General features: G+C 41.6%; 1 protein-coding gene across 2 annotated transcripts in view; it reads left to right on the forward strand.

The window, feature by feature from the left end:
- The window catches only part of STARD13 (StAR related lipid transfer domain containing 13), a 252,009-nt gene that overhangs the window by 16,687 nt on the left and 214,889 nt on the right, over positions 1-20,433 (forward strand). The window contains exons 1-3 of one of the 2 annotated variants that reach the window (XM_049822916.1): positions 10,508-10,531; positions 13,070-13,216; positions 16,916-17,050. In XM_049822916.1, coding sequence (XP_049678873.1) covers positions 13,106-13,216; positions 16,916-17,050 — 246 coding nt within the window. In that variant the 5' untranslated portion in view covers positions 10,508-10,531; positions 13,070-13,105. Of the gene's footprint in view, positions 1-10,507; positions 10,532-13,069; positions 13,217-16,915; positions 17,051-20,433 lie in introns of those variants that run through there. The other variant, XM_049822915.1, reaches the window with a different exon arrangement.

Genomic DNA, 20,433 nt, shown 5'->3' on the forward strand with positions numbered 1-20,433 from the left:
AAGGATCACAATTAAAATTAAGTTCCCCTGGCACTAGGAGCTGTACTGTAACATGATTCAAATTCAGGCTTCAAAGCCTTGATTCTCTGTTCTACCAGTTTCTCCTGAGTGTCACGATGTCAAGATAGGAGGCTAAGCCTCCAAACCTGGATGTGATACTTTGCCAGACTTCACTCTTGGTAATTAAAGGAACTGTGATTACAGCCTGACTTTGGCTTCCTCCCTCCTTCCCCATAACCTTCCCTTTCATGCCCCAAAGTGTCATGGACTTTGAAGAAAAACCTTTTGATATCACCAGAAAGATAAAAATGAGACTGTCCAAATCTGCCCACCCAGGCTCATTTTAATATGTCAAACCAGACAAGCAAATCTTAAATGCTTTCGGAAATGCTTGATTTTAGACATCGTTCTCTTGAGCTGTGCTGAAATCTAGGAGTCTGAAGAATTTTCTCTCTTGTCTGAAGTCTCCTTTTGTGCACAAATATCAGAGCTGAGCTCAGGCTGCCTCTCCACTAACAAAAGTAATCAACTGTCCCAAGGCAAACTGCAGTACAATCCAACGGTTCAAACACTGTTATGATTTCGCAGTCGTGTGCTTCTGACAGCCAGTGTTGCCTAGGTTTGCGAATTTGGGTAAATTTTACATTTATAACTGTCTGACATTATCCATGCAGTTCCTTACTCGTAAGACTGTTGAAATCAAGGGAATTTGATCAGATCTCAGATGTGACAATTATTTTTCTGAAGTTGCACAGAACCAGTCTCGACTGAGTCAGCGCGATTTATTCTGACATCTGTCAGGTACGACAGAGGGGCAGATAGTCCATGTAGAACATTACAGATTTAACCGATTCCATGATTCTGTATTACAACATAACGTACAAATATATGTGCAGTTAGCCCTTTTTAAGTGGAACGCTTGCACAGCAGTGACTGCAGCTTTGAACGTAAAAGCAGTCAGTAGCTTCCCACCCGTGTGCACAATTGCAGAAATATTTCTGAAAAACCGATTCAATTTGGATGACTTTTAAGCCTTGTCCGCCTCTGCTCAGGTGTGCGAGCAAGGCATCGGTGGTAGGCTCCGCGCACCCAGCTCTCCACGAAGCAGGTCTGGTCGTCCCAGCCGCAGCGCTCTTTCATCCTGGGGAAACTGAGGCACGGCCCTACGGAAAAGTCATTTTATGAGGGAGCAAAGCCAGCCCCAGTCGTGACAGTTTTTTACACCAAGACAAAGCCCGGGGTTGGGGGCGGCCGCTGCCGGGGAAGGACCGAGGCAGCGGGCACCTCGGCGTCCCCCTCACGGCCCGGGCGCCCCGGCGGCTCCTCACGCCCGTCCCCGGCGGGGGGGTTCGTCCTTGAGGCCACGCTCCCTTGAAGACAATGGGGACGGCTCGACCGCTCCCCACAGACCGGCGGGAGGCGGCTCCGGTGCTCAGCCTCGCCCTCTGGAGGAACGGCTCCCCCGCTGACCGCCGCGCACGGCGGTTTCTCCTCACAGAACTCACCCCTGAGGGCGGCTTCCCGGCTAACGGCTACCGGTGCCGGGCGCGAAGGGGAGACAACGGGCAAGACACAACCGGCTCCTCAGCGCCCTCACTCAGCACCCCCGCGTCCCCCAGCCGCCGCTAAGGTTTCCCCCACCCCGCTCCGCTCCTCGGCGGGACGAGCCCTTCTTCTCCCCACCTCAGCGGGCGGCGGGAGCCCGCTCTTCCCTGCCGGGCCGTTAGGGCGCGCTCTCGGGCCGCGGGTGCCTCCGCTGCGGCGCCGCCCGCCAGGTGGCGCCGCAGCCCCGGCCAAGCCGGAGGCCTCCGCCACGTGACGGCGGCGCTGCGCGCGCACCTCGGGGCGCTGGCCGAGAAGGGAGGGGGAGGGGGCGAGGCCGGCCGCCATTGTTGGCGGGGAGGGCGGGAAGCCCCGCGGCGGGATCCGCGCCCCGTCAGCCGCCGCCTTCGCCCCCTCTCTTCAAGGCGAGGCGCCGGCTCCTCTCAGGCAGCCGCCGCCAGTGCTGCTCCTCCTCCTCCTCCTCCTTCTCTTTCTCTTTCCCGGGCGGTAGGGCCGCTCCGGGCATGGCGGCTGGGCGGGGCGGTCGCCGGCCGCCTCACGGCCGCCCGCGCCTCACGGCTGAGGGAGAATCTCGCCGCCGTTGCGGCGTGGAGGGGCGCGTCTGCTTCGAGACGTGTCCCGAACCCAGCCGTGCCGGGGGAAGGGAAGCGGGCGCTGCCGGAGCTTTTCCTCAGAGCCGCTCGGCGGGGAAGCGCTGGCCTCGGCCCCCGGGCCGGGCCGTAGGGCGGTCGCGGGGCCGGGCCTTGGCGCTCCGCAGCGGCGGGGGTGGCGTTGTGCTGTGCCCTTGAGCGCAAGGGTGTGGAGACGGCACGACCTGGTTAGCGATTCTGTTGTGAAATAAAGGCTTCCCGAAGCGAAGGGTGGGGAAAAAAAAGCAACGCTTTTTATATGCTACTGGGAAACAAATGACTGGGGGCTAGGCGCTGGAGGGATCTGGGCGAATTGTAGTGGCCTGGGGGTCGTAATGTTAACAAATTGGGGTTTAGGCTGAAGTGGAGAAAAGCTGTCTTTGTTCTTTCTCTGCTGTATGATTTTTTTTGGAGGAAAAGCCTTTGTGCTGCCTTTCGCTGGCTGGTCCTACTGTCTCGTATCCAAAATCCCCGGGAGGTTCTCTGCTGCTGTGAGAGCTGCCCTTTCAAAATTAGGTTTCTCTAACTCCAGTGTGATGTTAGGAGTGTGCCTGTCATAAAATTAAAACAAATAAAAACAAAAAAATAAAACATAAATTAAAACAAATGCTACCCTTTATTTGGTGGGGTTATACCCAGGTGTTCTAAGACTTGCAGGTCTGTGTTACATTGGGACAACCACAGGGACTTTTGTGGAACAATATTAGTAGAATATGGGGAGACTTGGCCCGGACTCTTGTGTGTGTTATACACAAACTGTAAGTTTTCTTAAATGTTTTTTTTTGTTATTTTAGTTTAACGGATAAGCGTAACTTGATATGAAGCTAAGTAATCTGAAATAATATAGGGATGTTTTAACAATTACAGCTGCATTTATTTAAGGAAACCAGATGTGATTTTTACATTATGTAAGTTTTTGAAATAATGTTGGCAGTATGAGTGATGCAACTTTTGATATTTTTGTTGCTCTAAAAGTTTCAAGAGTTTCAGGAGTGGTTAATAGAATTATGGATTTTTAAAAATGCATTTAAATATATCAATAAATACTTAACTCGCAGCAAATCCATAGATGGCATTTAACTTGTTTTTTAATAATACCGAAGCCTAGTAGTTAAACCTGGATGCTTAGGTGTCAAACTTCCAGTGAAGATCTGGGAATCGTGCCTAATTACTTCTCTGGGCCTAGGATTAATGCCCTCTCTTTACTGTTAGCTTGATGAAAATCTGTTCGGGATTTAATTTAGAAGGTTTACATTATTTCGATTATCTGCTCTTCTCTCATAATTCATGTTCCATCCTTTTCCCCATCGCCACCTATTCGCCACCAAGAATATCTTCCCTTCTGCCAAGCTCTCTCTTGTTTGTCCTTGAGTACTCTATTTCCAGAAGGTGCCTTTCACTCTTTATTTTCTCCATTATTTTCTGATTTCTGTTTAGAAGTGGACTGCTAATGTTAGTATTTCTTCTTGGTAGTAGATTGCAAGAACTTTTGGGCAGGGAACAACGTCAAATTTGACAGAACTCCGTGAATGCTTGCGAATCTTGGAAAGAGTATTGAGTTTGTTTGTTTGTTTTTTTAATCCTGTTCAGTGGGGTTTGGGGTTTTTTTTATAGTTTGTCGTAAAATGACTGTAATACTATATTCATATTTATGAGTTTCATGTTTATGAGTAGTGTTTTGTGAGTTACGTTTCTGTATGTAATGTAGGCACCAAAGAAGCACTCTATGACTTGCTCAGAAAATAGCGGATAGCTGAAGTTCCGTAATACTGAAGTACGCATGCAGATTTTCTTATTTTACTAGTATAGTATAAGGAGGACTACATGTAGCATGCAAGCACAGCATCAGAGTTTTAAATCTTGTTAGTATTTAAAAGCTACTAAGGTAGCAATCATTCACTCTGGGGAAGAAATTTTTTCCCCTCCCTTACTCATTGTATTAAGATGCAACATGACCTGGTTTGCCTTTATGTCTTGGAAGACCTAGATCAGACTAGAGTATTTGCTATAATGGTCTAATATTTCGACTAGACCATTTATTTACCAAAGACCTAAAACATTGCCACAGAAGAGTTCAGAATAATGTCCTGTTTCTTAAGTGGGACCCTCATCAGGCTATGCACATCTTTAATAGAAAACGGAAGTTTCAGAGGGAGCAGTGGATCTTGCAGCGTTTTGTAGTGTGCATCTCTATAAGGGAAAATGTTGTAACTGAAGAGCTGCCCTTGTCATGCTTTTGTTGACTATGATCTGAGAATTCATCCAGACCTGAATTATTAATATTTGGATTAAATCCAGAGTAATCTAGGCCACAGGCAGAATTTGGTTGCTTGACATGAAAGTCCTGTTCAGTTTGCTGGCTAATGGCCGCTGTTGCAGTACAACTTGCAGCTTATGGTACTGAAAACTGGGAGGGAGAGCATCCTGTGTGAAATACCAGGTTATTATTGTCCAGTTGTTATCCCCTTTCTGTAGGCATCAGCTGCTGACCACTCTGAGACTGGCTATTGGCTAGTCAGGCACTGATAAAGTAGAGGGTTTTGATTATTTTCTGGGCTGTTTTCTCAATTTAAGATCTCCTGCTTGCTTTTTTCCTGCATGTGTCAAGATCATACAATTCATTCTAAGACAAAGCTTGATGCTTAGCGTGAGGCTAACCTTGATTGGGAGACAGCACGTAGGTGAGACGGGTTACTCGGAGTTGCTTTGGACGTAGAACCTACATGTATATCATGAGGGTGAAGGTTTCCACAAAACGCAATGGCAGCTGCTGCTTTCTTTGTAAAAGAAGGAGGTGCTGTATTTACATTTTCCATAATTTAGTGGTTTGTCTTCCCCAAAAGAGGATTCAGCATTCTCAACTGCTTGAAAGACATTAGCCTGTGTTTTCTACCTTCCAGAAGAATTTCTCATAGTAAGTTTTTATGGGCATAGGTTCTCCTCTTGTAGCTTTCCCTGTGCAAAAATAATTCAAGATTTGTTGGACAAATAAGAGAAACTACACATGATGGAAGCAACTCAAATGTGTAGCCTGGGGATGAAGTCCTGTTTGTAGCACTAGAAAGCCAATACACTAGTCTTATCAAAGTGCTCAGCGTAGTTGCTGGCTAAAACTCGCAGAACTCCTCTGATCTGTTCCCCTCGAGGTAGGTGCCACAACTGGTAAAGTAGATTTTCATGCTTGTTTCCTCTTTGGCAAGCAGGAGAGGAGGAACTGCACAGCTGTTTGTACCCGGCACTAAAGTGATACTATTTTTCTTCTTCCTGCCAATTTTTTAAATGATGGGGGAGCTGATATAAAATGCATTGGGCCTAAGATGAAGCTGAGCCCAGATCTTCTACATCCTGGGTAGCTCTGACCACAACATCTTCTAAAGAGAGAATCCTTTTTTAAGAAAACAGACTAAGCACTCTCCAGTCTCAAAAGGTATTCTATAGGTGCAACTAAACACACTGGGGAGAAGGAGCTGCAAGTTACCTCTTGTGGCATGTAACTTTTTGTGGATTTACTGGTGTGAGACCCCTCAGCTTTTGTGAAACCCAGTCTGAAACACACCATTGCTTAGTCAACAAGCACCGTAGAAAGATACCCTTCTGTAAATGGACACAGGTTAGTTACACTTTCCAGCGTAGTCATGGTAAGAGTAACCGTATTTTGAAGTTGGTAGTTTTTGGTGAGAAGCAGTTAAATGCGTCTTCATACCTATGTGTGTAAACTGTTTTGATGCTCATGGTCACTAATTGCGATGTGCAGATACAACCACTGTTGCAGATGGTGCCAAGCCAAATGTAAACGGGCGGCCTCAGGAATTTGACTACTGCCTAGAGCAGGTGTTTGGGATACAAGAAGCGCAGTTCGCTTCCTCCACCTCACAAGGTGGAGGAAATGGTGGAGTAGATGAGGAGCTGGCATCTGCTCTGAAGCAGCTGAAGATGGGATAACCCAAGAGGATAATTCATGTGCTGAAATAGGAGCAGATGTCAATTAAGACAGTTTCTCTGGCCATTTGGGTGCCAGTTCTGCAGCATGTGCCAGCAGTACAGGCTTGTCAGGCAGCCTGTTTGTGAAATTCAGTGTTGTTTGACATCATGATTTGTTAGAAGGTGGAGAATTGCAGGTATTGTGAACTGGGAAAATAAAAAAGGGGTTTTTTAATCATTGGAGCAAACCCAGTTATGGTTAGATGTTAAAACCAACTACATGCCGTTTTAAGTTGTCATTTTTTTAAACGAGAAGTCCAATATGAAACTAGTTACGTTTACTAGAAACAAAACAAACCTGCAACAGAGTTTTCATACTAGGCTGTCTGGGACAACGAGCTACTGCACTTTAAAACTTCTGCAGAAGTGTGCAGTTGTTTTCCAAAGCATTTTGCCCCACATCTTTTCCTCAACTTCATTCCTTTCTTTTCCCTTTCTAATCTTTCTCTCTTGTCTGGGGTGAAGCACCATGCTGATGCGGCTTATGGCCGTCAGTCCCAGAGATTGGCTCAGTTTTCTTCATCTGGGAGATATTTCCATAAACTAATATTTGGAAGACTCTGTTGATACCAGGGCTCCTGTCCTGCCTAGCTTAGAGCAATAGTCCTTAAGGACTGATGCAGGAACCCTTGAAAGAGACGTGGGACTTCAGAATTTTATTTCTTTTATACAATGGAGATTATCACTATGCAAAATCAATGTGTTGATTGCAAATTAAAGGCCAATTTACCAATTCACTGCATGAGAGATTGAAAGCTGTTATAAAAAGTAATTGAGTCTATTTCTGAGCTGTTACGAGTTTGCCTTTAAAAAGTGAAATACATGACATGAGGTAAGGGTTGTGTTACCTTATTTTCTCATGGTACTACCTCTTGGGTTTCCCTTTTCTCCCATGTTGTGCACCTTTTAATCATTAAAAAAACCCAAGTGTATATCCTTATTGTTCTATATCTTGAAGTTAGCATTTCAGAAGGATCCAGATTGCTCTGAATTTTATGCAATGTCACTGAAGAGCTTTCATTTTCTGAGCAACCTAGCCTGGTTGCCTGCCGACTTGAGAGACTGAAGAGACTTTCCTTGATCATTTCAGAGGGATAGCAGTACAGTTCTTGGAAGTGCAAAGTGCGAACTGCAGAGTTTACCTGCTTTCTGGGACAAAAGGTACTTGTCCATCTAAAAGCTCTGTAAATATTTAAGCAACATTATAGTGGGATATGAGGAAAGATGCCCTTTGCAATATTTTATCTTCAATATAGAAGGCACAGATAAATCTATATTGAGAATAAAAGAGTCCTTTGTATTCTAAATACTTTTTTTGGGAAGGATTTTGTTTAGGGAACCGATCTGGCTTCCTCCCCCAGCCTCTGTAGGCAAAGCCAGCAGTGGCTGAGAGACCTTTTACACAGAGCTGCTTTTGAGAACAGAGGAGACCCATCAGTACAGCAAGACCAAAATACAGTATTTGGTCGCTGAAATACTTGCACAAAATCATTCTTTGCGGATCTAGGCTGTACATCAGAGAGAATTTTATTTAAACTGATTTAATATTAGCAAGGAGGGTTAAATAGCGTTGGTATTTTTTTATTCGGAGGTTAGTAATTTATCACTCAAAGTTGTACAATACATTATTTATCAGAACAATTGGACCTATTGAAGGTTTCTGAAGTGAAAGCCACAAGTTATCAGATAAATTTAGAGTTGTGTAATTTTCTCATAACCCTTCACTTGGAAGCCTTTCTGCTTCCAGTATAGGATGAGGTCTGGCAGAGAGGTTAACCCTGACCCCTGAGTGTTCTATATGGACTTGTTAATTTCTGCCGTGTTCTTTCAGTCTAAATTTAGATTTGCTGGCAGCTATTATGCCTATTGCAGTAAGCTTCATGGGCAAACCATTGAAATAAATATGCCTTTTATCACAGATGTTTTTGCTGAATAAGATTAGTGAAGAACACTTGAAAGCTGAAAAACAGGGTGCAGAAACCTTTGGTCGAAAAGGCACATATAGTTAAATGTCTGGAATGTATTTACTTCTCAGTCTAAGGACAGAGCAAGTAATTGTTTAGGTGATGGACCATAATCTTGTGCCCTCTTTTACCTCTCTGATTTGTTATTGGTAGTAATGAAATTTCAGCTATTGAACACAAAATCTGGATATACATGTATATGCAACAAAAACATTAAGCTTGCTGTTCTAAAACAAACTTTGGTTGCTGTAGGAAGTAGCAATCTACAAGTCAATTTTATGCTTGACTGATTGCTAAATGTGCCTTAGTAAATATTAAACAGTTGGGTAAATTCTTCACTTACAATAACTATCTGAGGCGTAATAGCTGCATTTGTAACTGCTTTAGGGAAGTGCATATCACTTAATTTTATATTTAGCGCAGAGGATACTTCTGGTTTATGGTATTTTTATTCTTTTTTGTCTAACCTGAGTATACGGAACTTGAGAAATCCATATGGTAAAGGAGTTCACTTTCATGGCCAGTATGTTGTTCTCTGCCTAATGTATGGCATGATCTTCATAGATCCACCTTGAAAGATGTGTTTGATGAGGATCTCTCTTTCTACTACTGCTCATCTGTCTAGGATAGGACGAGAGGAAATGGCCTCAAGTTGGGCCGGGGGAGGTTTAGGTTGGCTATTAGGAAAAATTTCCTCACCAAAAGGGTTGTCAAGCACTTTGAACAGGCTGCCCAGGGAAGTGGTTGAGTCACCGTCCCTGGAGGTATTTAAAAGAGGTGGAGATGAGGTGCTTAGGGACATGGTTTAGTGGTGGAGTTCACAGTTTTAGGTTAACGGTTGGACTCGATGATCTTAAGGGTCTTTTCCAACCTAATGATTCTATGATTGTGTTATGACATAACATACAAAAAGCGTTCCTGTAATGTACTTCTGTCTCTAAGCTTTTCAGGTTCTTCAAAAGATAACGGCATTCCTTCCTATGCATTGCTGAATGACTATGGCTCCAGCAAAGAAAGGAGACCTTGAGAGTATGTGGAAGGGAGTGTTCTCCCTGGACATCTTTTTAGGGAAAAAACAGTGGATAAAGTGGACCATGATTCTTAAATAATTTTGAGTGGGATTTCCCACCCACCCCCACCCCCCCCCCCCCCCCCTTGAAGGGCAAGACACAAAAGCTTCCAAAGATACTCTGACCCTCCTGCCTCTGCAGTTGCTATGGGCAGGATACACTGATACTCAGCTCTTCTGAGCACTTTGATAGTGTCCAACCTAGTGACTAGGGCTGAACACTGGGGAGTTGTGTTCCTCGTGAATGGATTAGGCAGAATTTATTCACTCGTTAGAAGTCCTACTGTGTGGGCTGTATATTTTTGAATGTAAGTAGCATCATGTTTTTGCCGTTCAGCAGGAATTTCAGGCAACCTTTGAAACACATAGCCAATGAGCGTTTGTTGCAAATGGTGCTTTTGTGCCAAATTTCCAATTAGTGAATGGCGTTTGTTAACTAGGCCCATTTGGCTTTATCTTGAGGGATAATGAAAACCCATCTTTTTCCTCATCCCCTTAATAGACACAATATAGAGTCTTACTGAACTAAAAAAAGGCAGAACTGAATGGAGAAAGCTAGCAGAGTTGTAGTTTGGGGAAACTCCTTAGGACTTGTATTTTTAAGAAACGACTGTGGTTTGAGTTATGTTACAGTAAAAAAAGAAATTTATAAAAATCAGAGGGTTTGGCTCATACAGAGGATTAGCGAATGCTGGAAGTATCGTTCCAGTAGGCAAATATTTGTGGAGATAAAGGCAGAATGTGCTTCCCTACTGTTTTGGGTTTGTGTGGTGGGGTTTTGGTAGCAGGGGAGGGGGCTGCAGGGGCGGCTCTTGTGAGAAGCTTCTAGAAGCTTCCCTGGCTCCAAGTTGGACCCGCCTCTGGCCCAGGCTGAGCCCATCAGTGACGGTGGTAACACCTGTGGGAGAGGAGATTTAAGAGGGGAACGTGCAGAGAGCAGGGGGATTGGGATGTGAGAGGAACCCCTGTGAAGACACCGAGGTCCGTGAAGGAGGAGGGGATGCCCCCGCAGCCCGCATGGGAGGCGGCAGGCTGTGTCCCCCCCAGCCCACGGAGGGGAGCGGGGGAGCAGATGCCCGCCTGCAGCCGGGGGAGAGAGGAGCCCACGCCGGAGCAGGGGGATGGATGCCCCCCAGGATGGCCGGGACTCCGTGGGAAAGCCCGCGCTGGAGCAGGCTGTGCCTGAAGGACTCCAGCCCAGGGAAAGGACCCACACAGGAGCAGTTCATGGAGAACTGTTTCCCATGGGAGGGACCCCACGGTGGAGCAGGGGCCGAGCGCGGAGTCCTCCTCCCCTGAGGAGGAAGGAGCGGCAGAGACAAGGGGTGAGGAACCGACCCCAGCCCCCATTCCCTGTCCCCCTGCGCTGCTGGGGGGAGGAGGTAGACAGAACTGGGAGCGGAGTTGAGCTGGGAAGGAGGGAGGGGTGGGGGAAGGTGTTTTAAGATTTGGGTTTACTTCTCATTATCCTTGTTTTGATTAGATTTGTAACAAATCGATTTTGGGTTTTTTCACCCAAGTTGAGTGTTTTTCACCTGTGACCGTAATTGGTGAGTGATCCCTCCCTGTCCTTGTCTCGACCCACGAGCTTTTTGTTCTGTTTTCTCCTCCCCATCCCACCGTGGGGAGAGGAGTGAGTGGCCTCGTGGTGCTGTGTTGCCAGCTGGGCTTAAACCATGACACCTACGCAAGGAGCTGTATTTTTTATTGCAGTGCAGTACCATGTGTGTTGTTACGTGCATTTGGAGTGTCTTAGAAATATTTGGAAGCCTTTCTTAAAGTCTTCATGAATTTTCATCTTTGTATTGTCTATGGAAAATGCTAAATTCGAGACACTTCTCCAGCTCCCTAAAATAGTCTTCTTCTGTCATGGAACAGAAAACGGACTGTTTTCCCTTGTGTAAATCACTTCTACCTTTTATCGAACTCAGAAATCCAAACTTCCAATGTAATCTTCAGCGTTTGTCACCTAGGAAGTAATTTTTGCATAGCTCACGGAAATCAGACACGTTTTACTCATTTCCCTCAGAATTGTTTACCACTGATAAGTAAGAAAGCACATTCTTACACCTCCTTTTTCTTAAATTACAGTTTAAATGCGTTGTGAAATAGAACCTTCATATTAGTTTTTGACAGTCTTTCTACATTCATTGTTGCTGGAGTTTGGGTTGGCTTGGATGTTTTGTCTTTGTTGAGGTTTTCTTGAGCATTCGTTAGTATTGGAAAGATCAGTACGTGAGGAAGCACAACTACAGGAAAATGAGAATCTTTACTTTGTTTACAAATAAGTGTTGTAGACATATGTCAGCATGCAAATTTCTTGTGTAAGATCATCTCACTCCAAATGGATTCAACATGAGGAGTGTCTTTTGATACTCCCTTTCTGTGGGACATCCTATATTTCCTTTAAAATGGTTGGGAAGACAATGGAAAGAAATCATAGTATCTGTTTAAATAATTCTAATAGTTACAGAGTTGAAATATAGCTTAGCACTTTTAACAGCATTTCAGGAAAAATACTCAAGAGTTTGTAAAAATTTGGGAAATTCCAAATAAAGATTTGGAAAACTAAAGATTGGGTATTTAATTTTCTGTGCTTCAAATCAATCCCTAGATAATACTAACCCCTCTGAAGGGAACGTGTCTGTTGGTAATACAGGACCAGGTGTCTGACAATCTGGGGCCTTAGCTACTGTGGTGAAGCTGAGCAATTCCATTAGTAATAATATATGTCAGTGTTAATACTGGAGTGAGCCTCCTGGATTCTATTTGTAAAGCTTTTTTTCTACAATAGTGAGCAAATTACAATTATCTCTCTGTCCTACTTGTGAAACCCTCATAAGGAAACAAATCACCGTAAAGATTTATCAGGTGAGAATAATAACAATATTCATCTAGCTCCCCTAGGTATTGTGGAGTGTTGGTATGATGCTCTTAGGATTTTGGTAGGATGGCAACTCAGTATTACTGTTTGTATGCTCAGTCTGTTAGAATTGTTTGCTATGAAATTATCCTCTGTGCAAAGATACGTATTGTTTGTGAAAGTAAGAAAGATAAAAGAACTGAAGTAGCTTCAGGACAGAGACTAATTTGGAGAGCAGTAGCTGCCCATGATGACAGGGAGGTCAGTGTGACTGTATTTTTCTTGTGGATTATTAGAAGTGATCTGAATAAGGAAAATGAGGCATAATGCAGCAGCATGCACAGGGACTGCCATGGAAAGATGCTTAAGGGGAGTCACTGGAAAGGACTTTGAGGAAACTAAGGAACAGGGAAGGTATTTTTGGCAGTTACACTGCAATGGATTAATGTTTTCATTATACAGTGAAGCGGTTCAGTTAAAAGGGGAAGATGCATCCATGAAAAGAGAAAGAGTGTCTGAGACCAATACAGTATTCCCAATGGATGGGCAGAAGAAAGCTGCAAGACTTGATGAAGCCTGGAATTATAGTAATAAAATACAGTGCACATGATGACCTTCAATGTTCTGATTCTTATTGACAACAAGCAATCAGTGGAGAGATGCTAAAATAGAAGTGGCTTAAGGAGGAGACATTAAAGTTACTGTGGTTTTGGTCTTGGTTGTGCTTAGCTTGAGCTGGCAGTGGTTCACCCAAGATGAAGTGTTAGAAAGCCATTCAGATATACAGAAGTGGAGTGTGATCATTTGAATCTGAAGAACAGCTATGAATGTTTGTCATCAGGATTGGAGTGATAATTGAAGCTTTCTAAATGGAGAAAAGTTACTCAAGGACAGGGGAAGAAGTGGTCAGCTTTTTGCTTGAGGGCTAGAAGGAAAATGAGTTTCAAGTTACAAAAAGCTTGAATGTTTTAAGACTTCACATATGTTTCATCTCTTTTAGACCCAACCAGAAAAAGGATCTGAATGGTCAGACTCTATGTCATGTCTTATGAAGAAACTGGAACAGTTGAATTTAGATATTGAAGAAGCTCTGAGTGCTGGCTCTTCTCCCTCCAGTACTCCTTCTACCAAAAGACACAAGCAACTGGTAAGAATAAAGTGGGTCATATGATACATTTTCTAATGTTTAGCTATCAGATGTTCATCAAGCCATGGTTTTCAGATCTGGTTGTGTTTCCGAATAGGCTGAGGAGCTCAGGTTCAAGGATAAAGTAAGTTACAGTTTTCACTCAATAGTAACGAAATCTCTGATTTCATTAGACAGCTAACAGCAAAATAACCAGAAATGCGATAGGATGAAACTTGCAAGTTTTCTGTCAGTATGGCTTAAAATCATTAAACACGCTTTTTTCAGAAGGGAATTTGAATCCAGATGATTGCATTTGATAGTTTTTCAGGATAGAATGTTGTTAAATTAAAGTTCCAGTGCTAGCCTATTTACACTTGTTGTATTTATTTAAAGACATAATAGCAAGAAAGACACTATGTGTCTTCATTAAGAGCTAAATTAATATTTTTGTTTCTTTATCTGAATATTTGATTTAGAGTTGCATTCCTCTAGTTAAGAATACTTTGTGATGGCGGGTGTCATCAGTTGACGACACACAGTTTCCCAAGCTTTTATTTTGAGGGCAAATGGGATTAAGAAGCAATGATATTATTTTTTTAGCAATTTTTAAATAAGCAAGGTTTTTTATAGAAGCAAGTCACTGGAGAGTGAACAGCATGAGAAGTAGGGTGGTTTTTTTCTCTGCTTTAGGCTATGATTAAAGTTCTTAAGATAGAGTTGTTTGGATTTGCAGCTCTGAATGTTAGTGCTGGCTTGAAATTCCTGGAAGGTGAGCTTGTCTGCTTTTGCAGTTGCTGCTGTTTCAATGCTGCTTCATTTTGCAAAAGTAAATTCTTTAAGTAAATGTCTGTGTGGATCACAGTGTAAATGTTCGTGTCTCTCAATGTGGGACATTCAGAGTCTTGCATCTCGGTGTTGCACTTTGCATTATGTATTTTCATATTCTGCAGAGAGAGTGTTAGTAACAGAGTGGCCATGACTGTCTCATTTCTTTCTTATTGTACAAGTCAGCAAGTCAGAACCAGCTCTGTCCAACTGAATCAATTTCATCATTAACTTGTCTATTAATGGACAGTGTTTTGTCTTCTTGTAGGATACTGCTCAGTGTCTTCTGTCAAAATACGGTGGCAGTGTAGTCTGCTTTTCTGCAAGATCAGAGCAAGAAAAGAGGCAGGGACAATCTGTTGTGGAACTGATGATAGGATGCTGTTTGCTGTCTCCTGCAAAGGTATTTGTAGGACAAGGGAATCATCTGTCCTCATTTAAATTTAAGAGTAATTTGCCTCAAAATGGGTTCACCTTAGTCTTCCCATATAGTCAAAGAAAAGAAATACATCCTCCTAAATCTCCCCATGAATTTACTGTGAAGAACCAGATTTTGCAAGTCGCAAAATGACAGTTGCGTGGAAAAAAAGAACAAACTCTTGTTTTCATAAAAGTTGTATGAGTAATTTATCTTCTATCAATTCATCCCATTTCATTCATATTTCTTACTACAGCTTGTAATTTGTTCCACACTTATCAAATGTTTTATTCTTGTCACTCATAACAAAACTTGTATAGGGAGAAGGGAGAAGACCTATCTCAAACATATGTTTACTAGTAACATTGTAGATTTGACTTCTATAAAATGATGAACCACTTACAGGTTCTTCATATTTTTTTATCCTACTTTGATTATATAAACTGGGAACTCATGCAAGAAATTATGATTGAAAATTATTTTGGTTACAGTGCTCACAGATGCAAGGCCAACATGTAGACCTGAGGTCTCTGAAATAGGTGACTACTGTATGAGTGGTAGCATGTTTGTTGGAGCTGCTGCTCAGAAAATTCGTCTCTTGAGGGTGTGGGCAAGTTTTAACAGATGACAGTATTTATTTCTTATGGCAAATGCTGTGGCTCAGAAATATGTTTTGTAATTTAATCGCTAAGTTGAGCCAGTTGGTTTTCTACTGAAGGATTTTTCATCTGTTCGTGGAAGTAACTCTTCAATATTTTATTATTCTTTAAGTTTTCCTATTGTGAGGGTATCTGTTATTAATAATACTCGACTGAACAAAATTTTTGCAGAAGGAAGTGTAAATATTTGGTAATGAAAATAGTCTGGGTGAATAAATGTTATGGGACTGGGTGAGAGTAGGGGGTCTTGCAGTATTTTGGTGAACAAATTTAAGGTATTTTCCGAAACATAATAACTTCTAGATGAATGGTAAGAGGTGGTCTGTCTTTATGTCTGTGTAAACTGCAAGTTACTGCTGTCAGTTTTTTATAGGGAAATAGTATGGGGCAGTAATCCTGGCTGGATGACTCAGTATCTGATCCAGAAAAGATATTAAAAATACTTATCTGTCATCAAATTATTTTCTGAAACATTCTGACACCAATGTTAGAAGTATATGGTTTAAGTACAAAAAGCTGGGCTATCTGAATGTACTAACAGCAAAGCTGCTGGCTTTGGAAAACTGCCATTAATAGTACTGCTCCTCTAAAACCTGTACCTTTCCTATGAAAAATGTCTTTCTTAGCAATATAGAAGGAGGTACCTCATAAATGAGGCAGCAGAGATAAAACACTCTTGCTGTATACAGCGTGTTTCCCTGTTGTTTAATGTTTCTGCTTCATTGCCATTTGATGTCTAGTACTCGGATTCAGTACAGCAAAAAGAGGAGATGTGAAGAATGAGAATCACATTTTTCAGTTTTAATCCTTTATCGTTCATGGATAGTGACAGAGAAATCCTGTTTGATTATAATTACCCTGTCTTATATTAGAGGTATGACTTTCATTGAACAAAACTTTGTTTTTAACTTGCACATTCTCTTAATTCTTTTGCAGTAGTATATTATCTTCAAACTTTTTTGGGCCACGTACTGATTCTTTTGTCAGCTTTTCAAAGCCTCCTCATTTTACATCTGTAGAAATATACTAATTGGGAACTAGGCAGTTCCTGTTAGGGACCAGCAGCAAATTTGTCCTCTAGTGAAGGGGAGCAGCCAGAAAATGAGCTGATTTTGATTGATTGTACCCAACAGCTTGGGACTGCTCTGCAGTGCACCCATGATTCTGGTTCCCTGATTGTTTCCAGCACGGACCCTGCTGGACTGCAGCATAGCTTGTTCCTCGCTTGCACACCTCGTTCTTTTGAGGCAAACTGGGATATGTGGGGGAATGTTGTGCAGTTGGTCTCTTCCTGCCATTGCATTCAGTGTGGCCACATACACGTGGACTCAGAGTTAGGACATACATGTTTTAAAAAATGGTGTGGGAGTAGAGCAATTGAGTGAGATCTCCCTGGGTTTGGGGGACAAGGAAAAGTTGATTTGGAAAGTTCAGAGTCTGTAATTTGAAAATGGGACTTTGTTGGGTCTCTGTTTAAGTTAGAAAAATGAATATGAAATAAAGTTAAAAGATTGTTTTAAATAATTTGAATAAAACCATTTCTCTTTTTAAAGTAGAGGTGATTCAGTTCCTTGATATTTATTAGTTCTCCAGTTGTGTTAAGGAAACCACATAATATCTGGAAGTCTACGTTAGCAAAATGTAAAAATTATGCAGCAGTGGTTTTAAGAAAAAAGATTGAGGTCAAATGTTTACCTTACATCGGAGAAAAAAAGCTTTAAAAAAGATAAAATTCCAGTGTTTTTATCTTGCAGTTCACATTAAAAATATTTATGACTTGCCTTTATTTACAGGGTTTTAAAAATTCTCTTACAGTGCCCTGTTCAAGTGGAGACAGGCTTTTATGGAGATCATCAAGGAAGGGTGTCTTGGAAAAATAGAAGAGCAGACTACCAGGATCTAGACTGTTTGCCTTACCCAGTGTCAACTGGAGCACGACCTAAAACTGATGTAAGTAGCTACAGCATATTTACAACATTCTCTGATTCTCAGGTTCAGTAATCTCAAAATTTACTATTTGTCATTAAAATTGGTCCTTGTGTTTCTTTGAAGTAATTTGTTCTGCAAATATTGCAGTACAAGGAGGAGTTTGGTTTGCAAAACAGGTACAGATAAAAGTTAAGTCAGTCTTGAGTTAATGAGACTCTGGGGCTGTGGGATTCATCTAATCAGATTTTAGACAACACTGATGGAAGACCTCTACATCTGGACTAGTCACTTGGATTGCCTTCATAGTCAATCGAAAGAAACAGGCACTTCTAAAGAGTAATTCATCTCATCTGGACGTTACATGTGATGGACTCCGGGCATCAGAGCCACTACTGCACCTTTTTCTTCATTGCTTATTTTAGAATTAGACTCTTAGGATTTTTAATCTGGCTGTTGGTTTTGCCCAATTCAGGGTGCATTCCACCCAGCATTCTCTGTAAGCAGAGGTGTTCAGCTCTGGAGGCTTAGTTAAGCCCTATTTCTAACCAATAGCAATATTTATTTTGGTTTTTTTTTTCACGAGGTGATGCTGTAGTCTGCAATGAAAGTCTGTTAAAATCTATCAGAGGGTTTTCTCAAAAGGCTTTGATTCACTTTCTCAATGGCTAAATGTAAGCTATTTTAGGATCAGTGTCTTGCCTCTCAGTTTTAAATTTCTTGGATGCCAGCAGTTTCTGTGATCATCACACAACGTAAAAATGGCTGCACTGGATTGAATCATAGGTACTTATAGTCCAGTATCCTTTCTTTGGCAGTGGCCAACATTGGATGTTCAGGAAAGAAATGTAAGAACAGGATAAGCAGATAGTAAGCCGTCTCGGCTTTCTTTGAGGTATTTATTGTGCAGATACATTGAAGCCAGCCACTATATTGCAGTTTTGTAATTAATACTCCCCAAGGGTCTTTTTTGCCAATAGTTGTCTTTTGTATTCATTTGTATTTATTTGGTTTTTTGATATTCAAAGCATCTTGTAGCAGTAAGTTCCAAAGTTTAATTGTGGAGTATGTGAAAAAACACTTCTTTCTTGTTGTAAGTTTGCTACAGGATTATTAATTTGGCTGTAATGCTTGTACTGTGAAAAACTGAGTCTTGGGAATCTTGTACGAACTAGTGAATACCTGAGACTGGGGGGTTTTTTTCAGTGTGTCTGACTGTATTTATTGGTATTGAATTTTATCTGCCTGCTTATCTTACGCTCATTCAGCATCATGAGGTCCTTTTGCAGCAATTGGTAGTCAGTTTTTGTTTTTATTAACCTCTGTAATTTAATATCATCAGAAGAGACTGTCTCTTTTTATTCCTTCATTTTTCCAGTTCATTTATGAGTATATTGAACATATATCTGTGAGACTGTCAGTTAATATCCATCCACTGTAAAAGAAAACCACCAATTATTCCTCACCTTTTTTTTACTTTTAGTTAGCAATGAAAAGACATTTTTATTTCTTGGCCTCTTTTTTGTTGTTCGACCTTGACAGCACAGTTTGAGTCTGATAGAGAACTTCATCAGAATGTTTTTGAAATGGAAGTACATTGTGTCAGCCAAATCACCCATATCTGCATGATCATTCAAAGAACTTGGCCTCCAAAAGCCATACTTACACTTCCCTGTTAGCCTGTGTGTTTATTCTGTTCTTAAGCATACTTTCTGGTAATTTTCTGCCATGCATATCAGTCCTACTAGCATCTCTTCCACAAACAGCTTCAGAGCATTTTCAGATACTGGCATCCCATATGCCACCCTCCATTCTGCCGATCCCAAAGCCAATAGGTTTTAGCATTAATTACACATTAAGGCAATAGCTCAGCAGCTCTCTTTCTCCTGATAAGGTGCTTATTTCAAGTTATCTGTGTAATTTTGATTAAAACAAAATCTCTTATATTAAAGGTATCTTTAATACTGTCATTCTGTTCATCTACCAAAGAATGATATGCATGCCACCATAAAAATTCTGTATTTCATTAAATGATCCTACTCCTGTTCACTGAAATGGAAGTTTGAAGGTGGGCTCCACTTGCTTACTAATTGAAAAAATTACTGTCTTCTTACTAGCTATTTCCTTTCCTTAGAAAATAAGTTTGCTGGTTTCCATTTCTGCAAAAGCACAAACATTTGTTCTGATTTGTCGCTTGTTCGAGTTGGAATAGATGGTAGAATTCAGTAAAAAGATACTTGACAACTTTATTTGTTTTTTACCTCAGCCGAATGTTTAGACATGTACAAGTGTGGTTGCTTAACTGCCTTCCCACTAATACTCTGTAAAGTGACGTTGCAGTAATACTGTTGTTTGGCTTAGAAGTATGTGGGAGAGAAGGCACAGAAAGTAAGTTTGGGAGTTTTTTTCTTTTCTGAAGTCTACATTTCTCTTTTTGTTGATTTTCAGGAAATACTAGTACAATAAATAGCAGTTCCGTGAATCTTCATCAGTACAGTCCATGTATCGTATCAAACGTTTTTGTAATACTGTAGTAACAACAGTGTAATGAGAAAGTACTACTATTGCTTAGTGCACTGTCTACTCTAGAAACCTACTGGAGACACAGAATTTCTTTAGAAATTAATGGGCTGTTTTTTTGAATTGGCCAGTGCTTTAAATTAGGGATAAATGTTGAAACTGGGTGTTTGCAAATTTAATTCAGGAGAGTAGATAATTTTATTTCCTTCAAAGTGCTGCTTTTGGTGTATGTGCTATATTTCGGGCAAATACAAATAATGCCATGTCTAGTTCCAGGCATTCAGTCTGTGTGAGTCTGTTGTGTCTCTCCAATACCTGAATTTTCACCACTTATTCTTTAAGATACAGACTTTTCCATATTTTTTTAAAAAGGGCGTGCCAAAGTTACTTTTGTAACAGTAAAGAGGATGGATCCAAATGACAAAAGGCCTCATTCCTTCTGTGTCACACCCAGGTTGCATCCGTTTAACTCCCATGATCCAAGTGGTATAATACATAACTTGGGAGTAACACAGAGGTAAATCAGATCCGTTGTATTTTGATGAGCTAGTTTTTTCTTCTCTTCCAATTTTTTATGAGTCAGGAGGTCAAAAAGAGCTTATCTGTTTCCACTCCCCAGGAGCTCATATACCCAGGCATTTAGAGAACTAAATACTCCATAACTTATTGAGATTAGCAAATATAGCAGAGAAGACCAATGTCAGATATAGCAGAGATGCTGTAATTAAAGAATGATATGCAGAGAATTATGCAGGACACAGCTGTTCAATTCTCAGTAGAAGGCGGTGATGTTAGCTGCACGCTTTCAAGGATCCCAACTAAGCTGGCGCTTAAAAGGTGCAGTGAAGGTTTCTCTGGCAGACTTGTGTCACAGTAGGTATTCTGTT

The sequence above is a fragment of the Accipiter gentilis genome, chromosome 19 (assembly GCF_929443795.1).
Source record: "Accipiter gentilis chromosome 19, bAccGen1.1, whole genome shotgun sequence".
In the NCBI taxonomy this organism is placed as follows: Eukaryota; Metazoa; Chordata; class Aves; order Accipitriformes; family Accipitridae; genus Astur; species Astur gentilis.